This window comes from Muscardinus avellanarius (assembly GCF_963383645.1).
Source record: "Muscardinus avellanarius genome assembly, chromosome: 8".
NCBI lineage: Eukaryota > Metazoa > Chordata > Mammalia > Rodentia > Gliridae > Muscardinus > Muscardinus avellanarius.
Genome location: NC_137794.1, coordinates 43825226 through 43837151, shown reverse-complemented (window position 1 = coordinate 43837151; position 11926 = coordinate 43825226). Strand labels below are relative to the sequence as shown.

Sequence of the window (11926 nt, the reverse complement as noted above, 5' to 3'; positions counted from 1 at the left end):
GATTGTTTTGTGACTTAAGAGCTGTGACTCAGCTGCTTCATTAAACATTCTGCATTGGGTATAATCTAAGGATTGTTTACAAAAAGATTATTTTGTATTTGCCCTCATTCCTTCTTTGATCCTTATAAGTTCAATATAAATATAGCTAGACATTCAGACTATATCTAGCAGCGTGTCCTGCTTTGTTTAAGGGACTGGAAGTCAAAGTTTCTTGTCTCACTACTTGATCTGTTTCATTGGGAAATAACTTATTGTTGTTTCTCGTGCCTCAGCTTTTTCTGTAAATTTTCAGTACTTTCTTGTATAGTCCTTTGAAATTTTCAGGTAAATGATGGTGTCTTAAGTTCCCATGAGTATTAGTGGTTACTCAATGTAATTTATGGAGTTTGTTTTTACTTATGTAGAATGATAAAGAGATTTTTTTTAAAGAGTTGAAAAGGGAAAACAAAATTCAAGTAACTTCCTTGAAGTGTCATTTATAGGAGATGTACTAGGACTGTCCATTTGGGAACTCTGTGTTCTAAACATTCTTCAGTAAAGTAACTTAAGTCAAACATTATATGAGGAATGAGATTCCATCATTGTTCTCCTATGTTACTTGAAGTGAACGTTCTTCATAACCACTTTGATATTGCTGTTATACCCCCCCACTATACATACAGATTTAAAAAGACAGAACACAGTCCTCCATAAACCTTTGTCTTAGGGAAGAAAGATTCCAAGCCAGGAAATCGCTTGATTTTCTCCAGAAATTAAGTGGGAGGATCTTAAGATTTGAATGTTTGCTCTGCTTTGAATTGTATATCTTTTGAAATGTATTATATGCCTAGCTTTGTAATCACTCTCCATTTTAATTATTCCAGGAATATGCATAATGTTTAAATATTTCATGTACCATTTTAATAGAAAAGCTCAGGGCCCAAGTAACAGTGATAGAAGGAAGAAACCCTCTACTTAGAATTTTTCACCGAATCAAAGCTCAAGAAAGATTTCCATTAGAAAAAAAATCAGCATATCACTAGTGCTAGCCAGCTCCCTGGTTGCCAGTGGGTAATTTACATCATGCCAACCATGTTCTCACAGAAAACATTGCCTCAGCATGTTCTGTCAGCATCCATGAGGGCACTCTTGAGAGCATGCTTAATGAAGATTTGATTTTTAAATACAGGCAGTCCCTCCCTACCTTCCCAACAGATATGCTCTAAAACATATATAAGGTTGTTGTTTTTTTTTACAACTCAAAAAATGTATTTAAGTTCTAGACTAGCTCACAAAAGTTAGCCCATATGAATCTTGAATAGTTTGGGGAAAGGTGTTCATAAAGTTCTATGTGATTTCAACTAACTGAAATTATGGACAGGGTAAAAACATTTATAAAATTATCTAAAAGGGCTGGGTGTGTTGGCACACACTTGTAATCCCAGCATTTGGGAGGCTGAGACCAGAGGATTGCAGTTTGCGGACAGCCTCAGGTACTGAGTGAGGCCCTTTGCAACTCAGTGAGACCCGGTTTCAAAAATAAAAAGACTGTAGCTTGGAGGTAGAGTGCCCCTGGGTTCCATCCCTAATACCACACACACACACACACACAAAAAAAAAAAAAAAAAAAAAAGTAAAAGTAAAAGAAAAAATTTTAAAGGCAAATTTAATTTTTATTCCTGTTACAGGACTTTGTTTCTACTGACCACAAGACATAATTGCTATTTTCCTTTGATGGCCACTTTTCTATTATTTCTGCATCTAAAATAAAAGCATATTGTATACTATTATATATTATAGAATTGGCTTAACTGTTAATAAATTAGAATTTTAAAGTTGCTTACAGATTGTTTTGGTTATATCTGTTGCTAAAATTGGTAACATCTAAAAATCCCAAGGACTTTAGGAAGACCTCATGTTAAGAAAATTATAGGTTACCAATTTTTAACTTTATTGCCATGAGAAAATACATTGGAAGTCTTGGTTTAAAAGCGAAAATATTAGAAATATGGGTCAGTGGTCTTCCAGCAAGAAGTCACTGACTCAACTAGGAAGACCAGGTCATGGTGTCATGTAAGAAAGAAATCCCACACCTGCAACCTATGCTGAGAAAAAATGTGCTAGAAACAGTCTTCCTTCCGCTTCCTCCTAGTCAGACTGTAGCCAGCCTCCGGTGGGTGACTCGTTGCCTGTGTCCGCGGGGTGCACATGTGCTTTGAATCCAGCACTGTGCAGATCCTTTTCAGTATGATTTGCTTCTCTTCCCTCACCCTCAAGGGACCGGCCACTTGCACCTGATAGGCCCACCTGAAAGTGGCACGTTCTGCTCTCTCACTCAGACGCCCCCTTAAAAATCCCTAAGCTGTCAGTCTGATCCCCACTGTGGGGCTAGTGAGCCACATTAAAAATGGCTTGGGGGGCTGTTTCTATTGAAACTCCACTAAAAGTCTTCTTCAGAAACTTAGCATTTTTAAAGCCCCACGTTAACCCCTTAATTCCAGCAAAAGGCCAAAATTTGGTATATAATCTGATAAAGTTTGAAGATTCCTTATTCCTCCCACTTCTCAGATTTAGGTAATTCATGGGTTTTTCTTTGACCAACATAGCACATGATAACATATCAAGGTAGTTAAAATAGCATGCTTGAAAAAAATATGTCTGTTTAACCTGTAACTGTTTAAGCCAATGAACCTTTCAGATTTTATGTAATGGAGCTTTTATGTAGCACTTTACATTTCCATGCTGCTTATTGTTTTATTCTACTGAAATAAATGATTTTCATCAAGATTCTCAATTTAAAATTTTTAATTGTTTATTGTTTTGACTATAAATATAAAATTTCTTATTATAGAAGAATAAGAACTCTGTTATTTCTTACTTATAAACAAACATTCTGGTATCTTGAGACTGCCCATTTTTATAGACTAAAATCAGTAAAAAAAAAAAAAAATAGATCTCACACACTTGGACTTACTGAGCAGAAACTAGGCTGGAAGTACTGAAAACCCTACATTTTTTAATTGTTTCCAGTTAAGTATTTGGGCAAGGGAATGCATTAAGTGAACTTGGATTTAACCAAGAATAATGGGCACAGTAATGTATATGCCATTGAAGCCCTCGTGGGAGGTTAAGCACGGCACAAAGGCTATTTGGAATGCCTCTGGAACAGATTTGAACAGATTCCTTCAAAACTAGTTTGAGGTGCTCAGTAGAATCAGTGACCATATTCATACTTTGTTTTTGACCAGAGGTTGTATTCTTTGTTATTTAGTCTTAACTTCTGCCCATTCTAATTCTGTGAATGTATTTTTCTGCTTTTCTTCATGCAGTTACCTATTAGTAGATCTCTAGTGTTTCACCATCCCCAGCACTACAGCCCGTCTTCTCCAATACACAGATTTGACCCTGTCTCTTCTATTGCTGATAAGATAGGCCTAAACCCTGATTTAAGACACAGTGCAGTCCTGCCTAGTGTTCTGGTGTAATCTGCCCTCAGGTTATGCAAATAGTTTCTTCTATTCTGTTGTCTTCTTACTTTCATGGTAGTGTTCTTTGAAAAAAAAAAAAAGGTTTATTTTGATGAAATGGGACTTACCTTTTTCTTTGGCTCCTTGTGCGTTTGATCCCATGTCTAAGAAACTACTATTCAACACATTATGATAAAGATTTGTTTCCTTCTAAGGTTTTTAGTCTTAGTTCTTACATTTAGGTTCATTTTGAGAAGAAAATATTTGCAGAGCACATATCTGATAAAGGACTTCAATCAAGAATATCTAAATAAAGCCGGGCGTGGTGGCTCATGCTTGTAATCCCAACATTTGGGAGGCTAAGATAGGAGGAATTAGGTTCGTGACCAGCCTCAGCTACTTAGTGAGGCCCTTTGCAACTCAGTGAGACCCTGCTTCAAAATAAAGAATAAAAAAATATGGGTAGGGTTGTAGCTTGGAGGTAGAATGACCCTGGGTTCCATCCCCAGACCCGCAAAAAAAAAAAAAAAAAAAAAAAAAAAGGATTTGAATAGACATTGCTACAAAGAAGATAGGTAAATAGCCAATGTACACGGGAAAAGCAGCACAGCATTTGGAAATGCATATCAAAACCACACTGAGATACCACTTGACACAAAGAGAGTTAGAATAAAAAGCCAGATAGCAAGTTTTTGGCCCTGATACAGAGAAATTACGACTCTCCTCCATTTCTGGGGAAAATGTAAAATGGAGTAGCCACTTTGAAAATGGTTGGGCAATTCCTCAAAAAGTGAAGCAACGTTGCTGCTTTAAGACCTAATAATCCCACTCTCACATATGTATCCAAAAGAAATGAAAACATGTTCACACCCAAACTTGTATGCAAATATGGTGGTGCACGCTTGTAATCCTAGCGCTTGGGAGGCGGAGACAGGAGGATCGTGCAGGTTCGAAGCCAGCCTCGCTGGCTTAAGAGACCCTGTTTTCAAATTAAAAAAAATATATAAAAATAGGTCTGGGAGTGTAACCTGGAGGTAGAAGGAGGTAGTAATGACCCATTTGGCTTCCTGCCTCATCTCACATCTGAAAATGCACCTGTTGAAGGCAGGAATGACCTTAGAGCTGCCGTCCAGCCGCTGTTTCCCGCCCTCGCCTTGCTTGACTTCTCCACAGCACTGACTGTTGACTCCCCTCCTCCCCTGGTATGCATGATCAGCTTCTTTTCTGGGCCTTCTGTACTTTCCCCCCCATCCTTCAAGAGTGTAGATTCTCCAGCAGAGATCCTGTGCATGCACGTGGACCTTTTCTGTATCCCTAAAGATTTTGCTGCTCCTCTGGGTTAAACTACCACCGTAATCTAATGTCTCCAAATGCGTTTCTCCACCCCAGGCCTTTTTCCTGCACTGGCCATCTGGAGGTCTGGTGGCCCTGCAACTCCACAAGTCCAAGTTGATCTCATCCAGCCACTAAACTTGCCCTCCTCTAGTGGTGGTACCCCCAACCCAACCTCCAGCCCCAGGCTACACTCCCTGATGTCATCCTTGACTGCTCTCATTCTCCCATCTTCTGAAGTAGGAGTCACCAAATGTATTCTACTTCAGAACTAATTTGACCACCTCATTCTTCTCCATTCTCTCAGAAAAAGACCTCATCCTTTCTGGTTACTGTGATTTTCCTGATCCTGTAGGATAGAAGAAATAAGTAGGTAGAAAGGAGACAGACAGGAAAGAAAAGTAAAATATAACTTTAATATAAGAACCTGAAGCTGAAGGGCTTCAGCCTCTAATCCACAAACCAGTTCTCTTTCCTAAGCCTGACTCTCCCAAAAATTCCTGGGAAACCTGTAGATCCTAGCTTTAACTACAATATTTCCGAGAAAGCTATAATTTAGGATATTCCAGCTTATCTGTCAATCAGCTAATGAGGACCCCAATCAGCCTGAAGACCCTAAGGCTGACCAGACCACCAGACCATCAGGAAGCGCCTCGGGACTATAGGACTGAGATCATCCCTAAGGCTGCCAGACCACCTGCCCAGCATAAACCACCTCGGGACTACCGGACTGAGCTCATCCTCGCATACCTTCTCTAGCCCACCCCTCACGAAAGTCCCCTATAAGAAGAGAACCCTGAGCTCCCCAAAATGCCTTTCTCAACTTGAGGTGGCCCTCATCCTCTCTTTAATGTGTATTTCCTTCCTTTTCCCCAAATAAACCTCTGTCCATGTCTCTGACTGGCACGTGCTGAAATTCTTTCCATCACGTTAGCCAAGGACCCTGCAGATCCTGAGTTCCTGAGCTGAGGACTCACACCAACAATCCCAATTAGAAATTCCTTAAGAAATGAAGCCAGGTGTGGTGGCATACATCTGTAATCTCAATACTTAGGAGACTGAGACAGGAGGATCACAGGTTTGAGGCTAGCTTCAGCAACTTAGCAAGGCCCTTAGCAAGTGATACCCTGTTTCAAAATTAAAACAACACACACACACACACACACACACAAAAAAAAAAAAAAAAAAAAAAAAAAAAACCAGGTGTAGTGCACACCTGTAATCCCAGTACTTGGGAGGCTGAGACAGGAGGATCGCAAGTTCACAGCCAGCCTCAGCAACTTAGTAAGGTCTCTCAGCAAATGAGTGAGACTCTGTTTCAAAAAATAAAAAATAGCCAGATGGGCGTGTTGGTGCACACTTGTAATCCCAGCATTCGGGAGGCTGAGACTGGAGAATCACAGTTCGCAGACAGCCTCAGCTACTTAGTGAGGCCCTCTGCAACTTAGTGAGACCCTGCCTCAAAATAAAGAGTAAAAAAAATAGGGCAGGGGTTGTAGCTCGGAGGTCGAATGCTCCTGGGTTCCATCCCCAGACATGCAAAATAAATAAATAAATAAATAAATAAATAAATAAATAAATAAAATAAAAAGTAAAATAGGGCTTAGGGTGTAGTTCAGAGGTAGAGTATGCCTGGGTTCAATCTCCAGTACCAAAAAAAAAAAAAAAAAATTTAAGAATAAATAAAAATAGGACTGGGGGTAGAGCTCAGAAATAGAATTCCTATGGGTTCAATCTGGTTCTAACACATGCACATACACAATAAATAAATAAATAAATAAATAAATAAATAAATAAATAAAATGAACAACATCATCTTGCTCTGTGGCTTTTGATTATTTCTTCCCTAGATAAACAAACAACTCATTCTGTTTCATTCTGGCTTTCCCTCCTCCCTATCTCCTTCCCCATCTTCCTATGTTTCCACCACATTAAACACTATTGCCAGGTCACAGGCAGCCTAGTGAAAAGTAGTTTTTAAACATTGTATTCTATTCAGTAGGTTAAACATGACTGCACAGACCTCTGCATTCTTAATGTGCATAATGCTTTATTGCAGGACAGGAATCAAGACTAATTTATGATGTTTGACTTTATGCACTTCAGGATCAGAAATTATAGTTAATTTAATACTTACGATAGAAAAAGAGGGCTCAAAAAACCACAAATTCTCCTTTAGGTTATACTATCCTGCACAATAAAAAATGCATTTATGCTTTGATAAAAATGTTTTCCCTTAGCCAGGCATGATGCTGCCTGCTTGTAACCCCAGTACTCGGGAGGCTGAGACAGGTGGGTGGCAGGTTTAAAGCCAGCCTCATCAACTTAGTGAGGCTCCCAGCACCCAGTGAGCCTCTATTTTCAAATAAGAAATAAAATCAGGCTGGGGTTGTAGCTTGGAGGTAAAACGCCTCTGGGTTCAATCCCCAGTACCAAAAACAAAAATTAAAAAATGCTTCCTCTGGGAGAAAAAATGTTATGTATCTGGGGGAAAAGCAGGTGTCCTTGAGCTTTATGAAAGGAGTTTATTCTCTTAGGTCAAGAAATAAAGCGACCCTCTAAAAGCAGGTCATTCGTGTTTTCTCAGCGTTTCCTGAACATATTCAAGCTCTGCTCTCTGTGCGCAAATCCACTCGGAGTTCAGCTGACTCCCCGCTGAATGTAGCAGAGTAGTTTTATGCAGCCAGAGAGATGGATTAACGACCTCAGGAAAGAAGCTGCATGTTCGAGAGATTTGCTTTTTTTATATAACGGTTTTAGCCAAAGCTGTTCTAGGGTTGAGCGGAAGCAGAGTTTCCCAGGAGAACAAACTTCTTGACTAATGGCCGATCTCTGAAGGACGAGGGGCTCCGAGGCTGGCGCCCATGCTGTGCTGGGTGGGAGGGGTGTGGGTTGGACAAGCACCAGTGTCTAATAGGAACCTGGGCAAAGCAGCCACGCTAACCATGCCCTCGCAGCCCCTCCGAGAAGGGGAGCGCCGTCAGGAGGCCGAAGACTGAATCAATGGTTGTGCCTGGGGGGGCCTGCCCCTCTGAAGGCCACCGGGAACCGGCTTGCGGCACCAGAGACGTCCACAAAATGCCTTATTTTCCAAGATTAATTTTGTTCCTGTTTTGCCTGATGGTTCTTGTGGAGAGCAAAAAGCCCAGGAGGAGGAGATGGACAGGGCAGCTAGAAATGCACAAGTCAAGGTAAGGTCCTGCTGGGAGGGACGGAGGCCCCGCTATGGGGGAGCAGCAGCCGCCGCACAGTGGGAAAGCTCCCCAGGAAGGTGGGGCACATCCTCAGATGTCCTACGAGAATTCACTCTGTCATAAGCACCCAGAGCAGAGCTGGAACCGGTTGTGCCGTTCATTCTGATGCTCTATTCGGCCTCAGTACTTTGATCTAAGGCGGGTAGTTGAAGATGGTTGAAAAACATCTACACTTCTCAGATTGTGTTGCTTGGTTTCTCAGGATTACATCCTGTAGGGTCCAAGAGGCCGCCTGAAGTTAGACCTAAGTATATGCGGGAGAACTGTATATAGGAATTTGGTCTGAACTACTAGGGGAAAAAAAAAAAAAGCTGGGCTGGGGATAGAGCTCAGGGTGCGTGCATATGCCTAGCATGCAGGAGGCCTCGAGTCTAATTCTGAGTACTGCAAAGAAGAAAATGTAACTGGAGTTGTTTTTTTAAATTATTTGATAAGGAATAACTTTATAGTGATAAGTGGGTTTTATTTTACTGTTTTGAATTTTAGAAAAAGTGTTTAAAATTTGCCATATTATTAAAAAATATATGTGGACAACAGTGGAATGCCATTTTATGAATATAATGGACTTTGCCAAGAAATACTGGTTAGTCCCAGAATTTGCACTCAAAATCATTGCATGCCAAATATCAGTAACTTAGTTATTGTTTTGTTTTTGAGGTACTGGGGATGGAACCCAGGGGCATTCTACTTCTGAGCAACAGCCCCAGCCTTATTTTTTATTCTTGATTTTGAAACAGGGTCTCACTAAGTTTTAGAGGGTCTCACTAAGTAGCTGAGGCTGACTGTGAACCTGCAATCCTCCTGCCTCAGCCTCCCAAGCACTGGGATTGCAAGTGTGCGCCACCACGCTCAGCTAGTAAGTTTGCTTTGAACTTATGTATGAAACATGCTCCTGTAGGATGAGGCAGACATAAGAATTGTTAAGGATGAGCCTAGTGTGGTGGCGCACGCTTGTAATCCCAGCATTTGGGAGGCTGAGACCGGAGGATCTCGGTTCACGGACAGCCTCAGCTACTTAGTGAGGCCCTCTGCAACTCAGTGAGACCCAGTTTCAAAATAAAGAATAAAAAATAGGGCAGGGCAGGGGGTATAGCTCGGAGGTCAAATGCCCCTGGGTTCCATCCCCAGACCCGCAAAAAAAAAAAAAAAAAAGAATTGTTAAGGATGAAGAACAAAAGATTAAGCAGTAGAAATTGAATACCTTGTGTGGGGTATTACATGTCTATTTCCCATTCTAAGCATTAAGTGAACTACTGGTTTTGAATATAAATTAATGTGTATATGTATGTATATTTGTGTATGTATTTGTGGTGCTAGGGATCAAACCCATGACCTCACACACATTAGGTAAGCACGCTAACACTGAGCTACATCCCCAGCCCTAAATTAAAATCTTGAAGCGATTTTTTTTAGGTCAGTGATCTCAGTAGATTTTTGGTCATAGATTGCCACTGATGACAATTTATTTTTTAAACTTTACCTCTAATATGTATATAAATACTTACAAATTCTATATATACACTAGTACAAATGTGCATATTAAGTTAAGGCTTGATTGCATGTATATATGTGTATATATATATATATCTGTATTTGTGTGTGTGTGTGTGTGTGTGTGTGTGTGTGTGTGTGTGTGTGTGGTACTAGGGATATAACACAGGGGCATTCTACCTCAGAGCTACACCTCCAGCTCTATTTTTTATTCTTTATTTTGAAACAGAGTCTCACTGAGTTGCGAAGCTCACTTAGTAGCTGAGGCTGTCAGCAAACCGTGATCCTCCTGTCTCAGCCTCCCAAATGCTGGGATTACAAATGTGTGCCACCACACCAGCTTTGCATATTTGTTTTTAGAAAACAATCTGAATGTAAGTAAGAATTACAATAACAACTTCTGGAGCCCCAGTGGAGACTGCTGCTCTGGGAGACGTACATACTCTCTAAGGCCCAGTCCTATTCAGCCTGAAAACGAACAGCTCAAAGTCTTCCAGAATGAGGAGACTCCCAGGGAGCGATGGAGGTGGCTTAGGAGAGGGAGATCGGGAGGGGATGTGATGAAGGCAACAGTCAAATGATGCTAAGTACAGATACAAAACTGCCAGTGCTGAGCTCAAGGATAGGTATGGGGAAGGGGAGGGAGTAGGGCAGGATCCAGAGGGAACTGTACCAGTATTAGGAAGAACCATCAATTGTACTAGTGTGCCGGTATTGGAAAATTGCTTTGATAATTTCCAAAGTGTAAAATCTAGTCAGAGCCTAGGTGCTATATGGACACTCAGGCAGGGAGGGGCTGCAGCTATTACAATGCAGAGTTCCTCTATGTCTTTTTCCTTCATTCTAATGATTAACCTATAGTAAAGGACTTAGAGTCAACTGAAGCCTTTGGCCCTAAAACTACAAAAGAGGCAACCGGTGCCTCTGTTTACCTCCTCTCCTCTGTGATCCGGCCTGGGCATAGGAAAGGTGAACTTTGTGTGGGGCTTCAAAGCACCCTAGTTGGTGAGCAACTAATACTGCCCAGTACAATAGAGCCGAGGGCCAGGTAGATTCTTGACCCTTGCAGTTAGTAAGTGCACTGTCTGGAGACAAAGAGGCACCACCTGGCTCAGGAATAAGTAACTAGCCCATTGCCTTGGTAACGCTGATGAGAAAGATACCAATAAAAAAAATCTATTTAAAGGTTGGGGTCCCCAAAAGGGGCTAGAGTTCCATTTTGGGGCTCCCCAGCATGCGGGTCAGCAGGCTGCTTTTTTCTTCTCTTCTCTATTTCCTACTGCTCTATTTCCTACTGATTTTGTATAAAGATTTGTTAAAGCTGCACTGAGCTGCCTGTTAGTTTTAATTTTTCTATTCAACAAATTTTAGTTGAATAAGAAAAAGAACCCCCACCATTCAAACTGTAACAGGAACCACACCACATTTTGTGTCCCTATCACTCCATAACTCATCATGATGTATAATTATAACCCAGCAATAAAAATATATTTAAAGCAATCCTCCAGATTGGTGAGAAAGAGGCACTGCCCTGGAGGGCTTCTCCTGGTTATGTGGCCAGAAAAATAAAGAATAAAAAATAGGGCAGGGGGTGTTAGCTCAGAGGTTGAATGACCCTGGGATCCATCCCCAGCCCGCAAAAAAAAAAAAAAAAAAAAAAAAAAAATCATGGGCTTGAATTAGAAGAGACCTCAGAGGTCACCTGGTCCAGAAACTATCCTGAGCTCTAATTTTGGGAAGTATGAATGAATAGGTGTTGTATAAAAAAGGGGGTTCTTCTGGGTGTGGTGGCGTACACTTATAATCTCAGCGTTTGGGAGGCTGAGACAGAAGGACTGCGGTTCGCGGGCAGCTGCAGCTACTTAGGCCTTCTGTAACTCAGTGAGACCCTGTTTCAAAATAAAGAATAAAGCCAGGCATGGTGGCATATGCTTGTAATCCCAGCACTTGGAAGGCTGAGACAGGAGGATCGCACAGGTTCAAAGCCAGCCTCAGCTACTTAGTGAGGCTCTCAGTAACTTAGTGAGACCCTGTTTCCAAATTAAATATAAAATAGGTCTGGGAGTATAGCTGGGAGGTAGAAAAGCCTCTGGGTTCCACCCCCAGTATCACACACACACACACACACACACACACACACACGAATAAAAAATAGGGCTGGGGGTTTAGTTCAGAGGTAGAATCCCCCTGGGTTCCATTTCCAGTACTGAAAAAATAAGTTAACCAAAAAAAGGAAAGAAAGAAAGAAAAGAAAAAAAGAAAAAAGAAGAAAAGGGAGTTCTGAGGGCAAAGGAGATTGGAAAATCCATTTAGGTCATTTTATTTTATTTTTATTATTATTATTTATTTTATTTATTTATTTTTATTTTTATTTTTAGTGGTACTGGGGTTCCTGGAAGCCCT

The 11926-nt window shown here is 41.0% G+C and overlaps 1 protein-coding gene across 2 annotated transcripts in view; it reads left to right on the top strand.

The window, feature by feature from the left end:
* Positions 1 to 7856: 7856 nt before the first annotated feature.
* The window catches only part of GABRR2 (gamma-aminobutyric acid type A receptor subunit rho2), a gene marked incomplete at its 5' end in the record, with an annotated part of 63205 nt that continues 59135 nt past the window's right edge, over positions 7857 to 11926 (top strand). For both annotated transcript variants that reach the window (XM_080700191.1, XM_080700190.1), the window contains one exon: positions 7857 to 7969. In XM_080700191.1, coding sequence (XP_080556317.1) covers positions 7857 to 7969 — 113 coding nt within the window. The remainder of the gene's footprint in view (positions 7970 to 11926) is intronic.